Source organism: Arachis duranensis, chromosome 1 (assembly GCF_000817695.3).
Source record: "Arachis duranensis cultivar V14167 chromosome 1, aradu.V14167.gnm2.J7QH, whole genome shotgun sequence".
Taxonomy (NCBI): domain Eukaryota; kingdom Viridiplantae; phylum Streptophyta; class Magnoliopsida; order Fabales; family Fabaceae; genus Arachis; species Arachis duranensis.
This window is the reverse complement of record NC_029772.3, coordinates 38,062,376-38,072,708: the sequence shown is the minus strand read 5'-3', so window position 1 is coordinate 38,072,708 and position 10,333 is coordinate 38,062,376. Positions and strand designations below refer to the sequence as shown.

Here is a 10,333-nt window from a genome sequence, read left to right as displayed (position 1 = left end):
GCACGAGGTTCAATTTTTCAGTCTCGTAATATAAAAATTGCTACTAGTATCGTGGAACAGATTTTAAAAGTTTAAGAGCATAGTATCGCACTATGAACAACTTGAGGTCCTTTTCCCAATCATAAAAGTGGTTTAAAACTTTAAATAGTGTACACTTTTAAATGGGCAAAGGTTCACGAGGTCAAAAGTCTTACCATCTTATAAAGAGGTTCGGTTTCTTAAAGAGCAAAACAATGGCCCACTCCTCAGTCCTCAGAATAGCCACCATAAGCATGAAAATGATTAAATAAATAAAACCATATTCAGTTTTCATTCCTGTAGCTGGTTCCAGCAAGTCTTCCCACATTCCATTATTTTGAAGTTTGAACTACAAGAGAGCACAAGTTAATGAAAAGAACAATTACATGAAAAACAAGTTCCCATTCCATTATTGCCTTGGATCCATCTATGGTTCACCACCAAGTTCCACACGCAGATTGTCATATGGATATACTTTGGGTGTCTGGTAACAAAAAATAAAACAGAAATACCTCAGCATATGAAATACTAAGTATTCGCAGAAGGTAGCATTGCTACAATAATATCAAAGTTCAATCGGAATGCACAGTTCATGCAAGCCACAATAAGGGTACATACAATAACAAACAACAACAAAACTTTATTCCACTAGGTGGCCACAATAAGGGTACATAAAAGACAAAAACCTCCATAGTCAATAGACCTTGATAACTTCCGTGCGAAAACTATGGATAACAATGAATATTGATGCTGCTAGAATAAGGAATGGATTTGACAGTTTAAGAACAAACTTCTAAACTATAGAACTATAATCAGCTAATGTGACTTTTGATACACTTTCCGAGGACAACTATTTCATTTTTGGCTCCATACTTGCTTATATCACAAAGTTCAGTTCTACAAGTTATAAGCAGGGCCTTCAAAATGGCAACACTAACTCTTTAAAGAGGCGGACTATTGAGAATGAAATGGCTTGTTCAACTTAGGCAGTCCACTGGTCCAATGTCAGTAAATTACAAACAAATAAATAACTATAAATCTGTAATGGGGGTAGCACATGCCTGTGATAAATATTTAATCAATATGGTTATTTTGCTTATGATTGAATTAAGTATAATACAGCAACAACAAAGTCTTATCCCACAAGATGCAGCTAGCTACATGGATCAAACAATGACATTGCGCCCGATTATGTATAATGTTTGGAGTGTGATCGTTCACCCTCACTTGATCACTTCATGTAGAGCCTTTTTAGGTCTTCCTCTACCTCTAAATACTAGTCTATTTTCCATCTGATCCATCATTCTCAATGGATGGTCTATTAGCTTTCTCTCTATATGTCACAACCACTTAGGAGATTCTACCATCTTTTCAACAATGGATCCTACTCCAACTTTCTAACTGACATCCTCATCCTTTATTTTGTTCATGTTCACCCATAGTCCACGAACACTCCATTTCCATACAACATAGCTGGTCGGTTGGCATTACGATAAATAAATGTACTTTTTTGTTGCATTAAAACCCGAATCACTTTGTTATTTTGACCAACTTGCTTAAATCCTATGATTTATCATCTTCTATTCCTTCATTGTCCTAAATAAATACAACCAAAAATACTTAAAACTCTTAAATTGTCATATAAAGTCCCCAATTTTCGCTACTGTGTTGGTCTTTCCCCTTCCTCTACTAAACTTGCATTCCATCTACTTGGTTGTGTGCAACTTATGCGCAAACCATGTACCTCCAAACCTTGTCTCTGCAAATCCAACCTCTCATTCCAATCTTCCTACGATCCTCTTGTAAGAATGATGTCTTTGACAAAAACATGTATCATGGTATGAATTATTGGATATGCTTAGTTAGTCCCAAAAATGGAGCTTTGAAAAGCATTTTAGTGTTGCAAGTTAGGTGTAATGATACAGAAGTTCACCGGTTCTCCAACTTGCAGTTCTACCCTCATAAGATGTTGGAAATAGTTCTGGCACTACATAAAAGAGTTGATGACAAATGGGGAACAAGAGCCTATCATCCAAAGGCAGAGAAGTAGTGAAAAAATTATCGTTCAATTTCTCAAGAATCACCATAGGTAAGATGTTAGGATTAAAATATCAAGGTTATCAAAGATGCCATGGAAGAGTGGAGGATATCTTGGCTACTCCACAATGCCTATAGCAGACCTGGAGAACTGCAAGACAGTATCAGTGCAGTCAAATGAGATGCAAAATGGCTATGACTGGTAAAAGAAAAAGCATTCACTAAAAAGTCCCTTGTTTTCTCTTGGAGAGATTTAGAGCTTAACAGAGAACCTCTCAATTCTCAAACATGGCTATGATGCTTAAAAGAAGGGATAAGTATTGTTTTGGTCCCTATGGTTTGCGGGGAAAATCGAAATCGTCCTTTAACTTTCTTTTTTATTCAAAATCATCCTTAACATTAAAATTATTTTTAAAATCATCCTTTTTTATTCAAATCTTAATTTTTGGACAAAATTACCCCTGATAAAAAAGAATTAATAAATTAGAAAAGAAAAAAAAGATCCCCACACAAGAACCCGCACAGAAGGTCTTCAACTTCTCCTATCTCCAAGCAGAAATGGAGGCCGCACAGCGCACTCATTCTCTCTGTTTTTGTTTTCTCTCTCTATATGGATCTTTGCTCTTTCTATGTTTTCAAGGTGGTGGCTGTGTTGTTGTTGATCGGTACATTGGCTCAAACTCCGGATATCTCACCGGTTGTCATTCCTCACAAGAAAGCTAAGCATCACTCATCTCATGCTCTCGCTCCCTCTCCCGCCGTTCATCATGCACCGGATTTTCTCCTCTCTCTCTCTCTCTCTCTCGTCAATGCTGTCTCTCCCTCCTCCATTTCTATTTCACCGTCCGGAGGACCAGGACCTTCTCAAAGCGCTGCTATTTTGAACAGATTCACTGTTGCTGCTTCTACAGTTGTTATCTTCTCTGCGGCTCTACCATTTTAAATTTTGTGTCAAATTTTGAATTTTTTTTCCTTCATGTGGATTGATTGTGTTGATTGATTTTGTAATTTGAGTTACTTGGCCATGGGAGGGGGATTCTCATTATGCAACAATAGACCCTTCAATGACCCACTGTAAAAAGTAAAAACTTCAACTTAATTCTCCAAGGTAGATGGGGTTTCACAAAAATGGTTGATTTTGTAGAAGAAACAGTAATTGTGTCTGCCACCATTTTGAGGGGGAGAGGATGTTGATGAGGAGAATGAGAAGATCTGAGCTTAATGGTGGGGTGGGGTAAATTTTTTAATTAGGGGTAAATTTGTCCTTTTATTAACGAAATGATGATTTTAAAAATAAAATTAACCTTAAGGACTATTTTGATTTTCACCTTAAACCGTAAGAACCAAAACAGTACTTATCCCCTTCAAAGAAAATGCATCACCCAAAATCCCTTCTATTTTTTTTTCCTTTTTTCACAAAAGAGATTAAAGCCTAAAGAAAACACCACAACCACTTTCCTTTAACCATCTGAATATCCTACCTGCTAATAGAAAGCACAAAGTAGAGGCACATTACAATAGAGACCATATGATAAATCTGTACTATGACTAGGAGAACATGATATACAAACTCAAAAAAGCCCCATATTTATAATAGGCAAGATATATAAAGATCCTAATAAGGGTTTCATTTATGACAGATCCTATATCAAAAGGTCCAGCCATGGTCACTCTACTTTTGACCATTGGACTCGGAATAGATAATAGATATAGATAATAAATCAAAGGCTGGGATTCATCATTGCTGATCTGACGAGGTTAAATTTCTTTAGAAATAAAGCTAATAAAATTTAAATAATTAGAAATTCATTATGTTCCTTTTCAGACTGTATCTTGCTCTTTTGTCTTGGATAGTTGGACCTATAGGCCACCAACATTGACCCCATCACAGGTGGTGAGAGACACAGCTCTCTGGGAAGAAGAATGCAATTTATTTCTGTATGCTGGAGGTGATCGATTCTGACATCAAATGGACAGTGAAGACGACTAATCACCAGTCACAAGATTTGGTTCAATGCAAATATGTTGTTGACTTTTTTCCTACTTGCTTTGGACCAGGCTTATATGAGATTTATCTATAATATGTTTTTGAGCAATTTGAGGAGGCAATAGTGAAAGACAAGGGCCCAATTTGAAGATGCGTGACAATCAGTTCTACACCCTCGATAATCATTCTCTAGAACTTCTTGCCTCCACACCCCCCCCCCTTTTCCGGAAAAAATCACACACAACTACTTCACTTTCACTGACAGCATCAATTTAAATTCAGGGTCCATCATCAGTCTTTTGACCAGAGTATCCACATTAAAACAACCTGCTAACTAGATTCTTATTCAGGAAGATGCCATATGCAGTAGACAAGAACAACTAAAGTACAGGCCAGTGGGGATTTAAAACAACAAAAAATGCACCCACTAAAGGAAGAAGTGAGAATTGAGAACAACACTTCCTTCAAAGTTCCAAGACAAACATTCTCGATCAACTGCACCACAACTAACCCTCAAAGTGATTTCAATGAACAAAACAACTAACAGAGACTTAAATCACAAAATTGAGACAGAAAACAGAGTATGGACCGATTAGTAATAATGGAGTGAAATTCTACAGCCGACATCAAGTTTTCCAGTGCACAATTAACTTTCATCTATAAAATGGCAATGAAGAATCCATTCTACCGAATGAGGCAATGACAACATCAAAACAATACTTAAAGAATACCAGAACATAGCAACAAGAAACCTAGATAACAGAATGAAATCCCAATCCAACACCAAACATTAACACAAAAAAAGTGGGGATGATAAGCAAAGTTAAAGTAGAAAACTTACATAGGGTATCTTGGAGGCCTTGTCATTCCACACTGCCAATAGTCCCAGAGACGCGAAAAAACTCAATCCACCACACAGCCAAGCCAATGCTTCGTACTGTTTCCAATTTTTTTTAAAAAAAATTGTAAGAACTATTCAATATTACATTATCCAAAAATTTCCAAAAAATCAATAATTAGGGGGAAAATTTTCCCACCTTTCCAACAGTATCGGCAATACGATCTATACATGGTTCGGGAAATGGAGTTCCATTGTCCCACACGAGTTCGTCATTCGCAGGAAGCTGAGACCCCAATCACAATAGCAATAGTTAAAAAAGCACAACAAGAGCCAATAATTTTCGAATTTGTACAAAATAATTGAGCTGAGAAATGGGGGAAAAACGATTATGATTGAAGGGTTAGGTTAAGAGAGAAACGATGGATGCATACGGGTTTGTCGGGAACGATGTGCTTTCCGACGGGGAGGCCCATGCCGGAGCGGAGGCGAAGAGAGGAACCTACGGATCTGGAAACAACACCGTTTCCGGCCATGATTCTCGATGCTGCGTTCGCCAATCTCCCTGCCATGATTGATGGGTTTTCTAGGTTGCTATTGATCGTTTCTTTTCTGTTTTCTCCACAAGCCTACACTTTACTGCTGCTACACGTACTGTGCAACACTGAATACGGAGACTTCAAACGACATCGTTTCTGGTCTTTCCCTTTGCTTTTTCTTTTAATCAGGATTTTCAGGTAAACTTTTGGGGGCTTTAAAAAAATATTTATTTACTAATTAATGTAAGGATAAAATATTATTTTAATTTTTAATTTTTAGGCTATGTCTTAATTTATTTTTTAACATTTCAAACGTTTTATTTAGTTTTGAAATAATTTAAATGTCTTATTTTAATTTTAAAATAATTTAGACAAATTTAATATTGTTTTACTGTTAAATTTGACACAAAGAATTAGTATATTTATGAGCCAATAACGTTTAATTTCAATATATAAGTAAGATTGACACACCAATAATTATTTATGTAAAAACTTATACTTTAATTCTAGAGCCATGATGATAAGATTTGTGAATTTTTTTTTTTAACAAGAAGAAGATTGAGAATAACTGGTTTTGGTTATTCTTCTACGTTACTCATCTCGTTAACTTGTATACATTTGATAGTAGAATAATATTGAAGTTGTTTAAAATTTTTGGGATATAAATAGAATGTTTGAAACGTTAGAAACCAAATTAAAATTTGATCAAAATGTTAGAGAGCTTACCCTTTATGTAATAATAAAAGAATAAACTACTAAAATCACTTCCAATTTATGAAAATATTGGCAAAATAACCTCTATTTTTGTTAACAAAAAAATGCTCCTAAAATATTTTAAAATGTTACAAAAATACCCTACAATAACAAAAATCATCTTCGTTAACGGAAACAACTAGTGTGATATTGTTATTCAAACTTAATCCTAATAAACCCTAATAAGAGTACCCTTCTTCTTTTTCATTCTTTCTTTCTACCTCCTTCAACAAAGATTCATCATCCGCCCTTCCCCTTCTATCTTTTACGGTCTTTTTTTATTTTCATTTTCATTTTTGTTGCCGCCCTCTACTTTTCACATTTGCCCATCGCCTTCTATCCTTTGCAAACTTATCCTTCATCATCTGTCCTTTACTTCTACCTTCTCTTCTTTTTACCTCCATATTATCCTTCGTCTTCTCTCGTACTTTTTATATCTGTATCAGTGTTTTGTCTTTCTTAATTTTCTCTTTGATTCTACGTTCTTTCTTCTTGTCTTTTCTCATTCGTTGCCTCCTAGATTTTGTTCTATCATAATTCATTGAAAATCAAACAATGCAGCATATCTACAAATTAGCAATCATCAATCTTCTTGTAGTTGACGAAGTTGTCATCACCATTTGAATTTAGCGATGTTGATAAATCTGGTATTATTAATCATTTTTATTTTATTGATTATATTGGTTCTATTTTATTTCACTTTTTTGTTTATGATGAATTTGGTATTATTAATGATGAAGAATTTGGTTGAGTTTTTTATTTTACCAATGATTTTTGTACTATTTTTATTTTTTGTTGTTGACTATAAATTTGGATGGGTTTCTTCATTTTATTGATGACTCTGGTGTTATTTTTATGGTGATAATTTGGTTTATTATGACGATGATGAACTTGACTTTCTTTTTTTTTTTGATTGTGCAGTAAATCTAGTTTGAATATTAGCATATAGGGTGCAATTGAGTTGGATTTGAATAACAGTGCGATATCAGTTGTGTTCTATTGATAAAGAGACCTTTTTTTACAGTGGGATATGCTGTAGCTTTAAAATATTTTCTGAGCATTTTTGTCCTTATCAATGGCTAGTAACTATTTTTATTGAAAAAGTGATTTGGTCATGAATTGTTAAAAAAACATGATACGTTACCTGTATCCTCGGTCGCCCGGCATACTCGGCACGCAAACATTTCGAGGCCGACGTTACACCAACCGCCCGATAAGCTCGGCCTCAACCATTTGAAGAAATAGGAAACGTGCTCAACAAACTCAATGGCTAAAACAGAATATCATAACCAACCTACAAACTAGGACTTATCCACTAAGCGGGTAAAAACAACTTCTATAAAACCGAGTCAATATCCTCGGTTACGATGAGGTTCCACTTCCAGTTTTCATATTCACTTATTCACTCTCACTTAATTACTCTCTCTCTCTCTTCTGAGATTATTACTAACTTGAGCGTCGGAGTATCTTTTGCAAGTATTCCCACCGCGGTGTTTGATCTTGGCCGACGTAAAGCTCTTCCTCTCAGTTGACGACTTATTTGGAAGCGCTTAAGCTCGGCCTACCCAGTGTTCGGACGAATCACTTGGCGCCTACCGTGGGGCCGGAGTACATCTAACCCCACTTTTTCCTTCGTTTAGTCTTCTACTCTATTTTGCAGGATTCCCGATCCTCGAACATGGCTGACAAGGAAAGTCCACAACTCTCACAGGATGACCTCCTGGCTCGAATCGCCGAGCTTCAGGCGGAAGTACGAAGAATAGCTGAGCTGTCTACACAGAACAATGGAGAAAGCTCCAAAAGCTCGGCTCAAGGTGCTGCAGACCCTTTAAACATCGTCCCGCCAAAGGAGAAGCTCACACTCGACAACCCCTTCTCCGAAGAGATCACAAATTACCAGATACCAAAAAACTTTACTCTGCCCACTGCACTGGAGCCGTACAAGGGGTTCGGCGACCCCCGACCCCACGTAAAGAAGTTCCAATCGATGATGTTTTTCAACGGCCCTAAGAATAAGCCCGTTCTCTGCCGAGCATTCCCTACCTACCTCGACGGTGCTGCATTACTCTGGTTCTCTAAACTTCCTGAAGGTTCAATTTCCTCCTTCGAAGATCTTGCCAGGTCATTTATTGATTACTTTGCCGCTTCAAGAATCTACGTACATGGCTCAGACTACCTCGGCACCATTAAGCAAGGTCAGCACGAAAGCCTGAAAGACTACATGACCAGATTCGCTGACGCCACTATGGAGATCCAGGACTTAGACCCGGCCGTCCACCTGCACGCCCTCAAGGCCGGTCTCAGGCCCGGCAAATTCTGGGAGACCATTGCCATAACAAAGCCAAAAACGCTAGAGGAATTCGGAGAAAGGGCGGCAGATCAAATGGAGATCGAGGAACTCCGAGAAGCCCAAAAATCGGACAAACAACCACATCGGAGGGATGAAGAAAAAACTTTCAGATCGCCAGGCAGCCGAGACACTAAGAAACCTTCCAAGCCCACGTCAAAATACAACACATACACCAGATTCAATACCAGAAGGGAAAACATCATCAGAGAAATCCTCAACGCCAAAATCATAAGGCCACCAGCTCGAGCGGGAAACTACCAGGATCAAAGGTTCGTGGATAGGACAAAGCATTGTGCCTTCCATCGGAAGTTCGGACACACCACAGACGACTGCATAGTCGCGAAGGACCTCCTGGAAAGGCTGGCACGCCAAGGGCTCTTGGACAAATATATCGAGAACCGGAGAGGCAAAGGAGGAAACTCGAACAAGATGGAGCACAAGCAAGCAACAGCCAATGATAACAAAAAAGAGAGGACGACCCCCGATCCACCAAGGGGAGTCATTAGCCACATATCGGGGGGATTCGCAGGCGGAGGAGAAACAAGCTCGGCCAGGAAGCGAAGCTATAGAACGATGCTAGCAATCGAAGGAACCATACAGCCAAAGCAGGACAAAGACCCAGGCGTCACCATATCCTTCAACCAAGCAGACTTCAGATCGGCAAGCCCTAACCTCGACGACCCGGTGGTAATTACTATCCAGGTCAGAGACCTGTTGGTAAGGAAAACATTACTGGACCCAGGTAGTAGTGCTGATGTTTTATTTTATTCTACATTTACAAAAATGAAATTATCAGAAAAACTAATACAACCCTCCTCGGGAGAGCTGATTGGGTTCTTCGGAGAGAGAGTTCCCATCATGGGACATATATGGCTGAAGACCACAATGGGAGAAATCCATATGTCGAAGTCCATCGATATTCAATACCTAATAGTAGACTGTATAACCCTTATAATATTATACTCGGGAGACCTACCTTGAATATATTCAAAGCGGTGGTGTCCACATTACATCTGTGTGTTAAGTTTCCAGTGCAGGAAAACAAGATAGCTACAGTTCACGCCGACCATCAGAAAGCTCGGCAGTGCTACAATGCTTGTCTAAAGCAAGACCAGGCGAGTGAGATAACTCGGCCCCAGGTCCAATCCATACATAGCTCGGCTGACACCACCGTGCTAGCCGATCTCGACCCAAGAGAAGACCTCGGCGAAAGACCTCGCCCAATGGACAACCTCCAACGAATAACACTAATGGCAGATGACAATCAATGCACATACATCGGAGAAGCATTAGAAGGGGAAGACCGAGAAAAACTCATACAGATACTGCGCAAGAACGCCGATCTCTTTGCGTGAACACCAGATGATATGCCCGGAATAAGCCCAGAAGTCATCTGCCACAAGCTGGCAATTGACAGAACAGTCCGACCAGTAGCACAGAAGAAAAGGAACCTCGGAGAGGAGAAAAAACAAAGCAGCACTAGAAGAAACCAAAAAGCTCCTCAACGCAGGTTTCATCTGAGAAATTCATTTCACCACATGGTTGTCCAACGTGGTAATGGTAAGGAAGAGCTCAGGTAAATGGCGCATGTGCGTCGAATTTACAAACTTAAATAAAGCTTGTCCTAAAGATGCATATCCATTACCTTGCATTGATAAATTAGTTGATAACGCCTCTGGTTTCAAAGCTTTGAGTTTTATGGATGCATACTCTGGCTATAACCAGATTTTAATGCACCCAGAAGACCAAAGCAAAATAGCTTTTATAACAGAACATGGGAACTTTTGTTACAAGGTAATGCCCTTTGGCCT

The 10,333-nt window shown here is 38.5% G+C and overlaps 2 protein-coding genes across 2 annotated transcripts; one reads left to right on the top strand and one right to left on the bottom strand.

Annotated features, from left to right (window-relative positions):
• Nucleotides 1-269: 269 nt before the first annotated feature.
• Nucleotides 270-5,568, bottom strand: LOC107485789 (NADH dehydrogenase [ubiquinone] 1 beta subcomplex subunit 8, mitochondrial). The gene is made up of 4 exons (XM_016106325.3): nucleotides 5,315-5,568; nucleotides 5,080-5,166; nucleotides 4,884-4,979; nucleotides 270-502 (listed from the first exon to the last, which is right to left on the bottom strand). Exons 1-4 carry the CDS (start codon nucleotides 5,450-5,452, stop codon nucleotides 446-448), a joined length of 378 nt encoding a protein of 125 aa, XP_015961811.1. The 5' UTR covers nucleotides 5,453-5,568; the 3' UTR covers nucleotides 270-445.
• A 2,282-nt stretch (nucleotides 5,569-7,850) lies between these two features.
• Nucleotides 7,851-9,877, top strand: LOC107486357 (uncharacterized). Its single transcript, XM_016106895.1, has 2 exons — nucleotides 7,851-9,462; nucleotides 9,555-9,877. Exons 1-2 carry the CDS (start codon nucleotides 7,851-7,853, stop codon nucleotides 9,875-9,877), a joined length of 1,935 nt encoding a protein of 644 aa, XP_015962381.1.
• Nucleotides 9,878-10,333: the final 456 nt, after the last annotated feature.

Bases quoted from the DNA above. Each gene is read 5' to 3' on its own strand.
- LOC107485789 (XM_016106325.3), bottom strand. From the start codon at position 5,452: ATGGCAGGGAGATTGGCGAACGCAGCATCGAGAATCATGGCCGGAAAC. The intron at 4,980-5,079 runs GTGGGAAAATTT...AATTGGAAACAG, and splicing joins TTGCCGATACTGTTGGAAAG to TACGAAGCATTGGCTTGGCT. The intron at 503-4,883 runs GTAAGTTTTCTA...TTTTGTTACCAG, and splicing joins AGGCCTCCAAGATACCCTAT to ACACCCAAAGTATATCCATA.
- LOC107486357 (XM_016106895.1), top strand. From the start codon at position 7,851: ATGGCTGACAAGGAAAGTCCACAACTCTCACAGGATGACCTCCTGGCT. The intron at 9,463-9,554 runs GTATAACCCTTA...TTAAGTTTCCAG, and splicing joins TCAATACCTAATAGTAGACT to TGCAGGAAAACAAGATAGCT.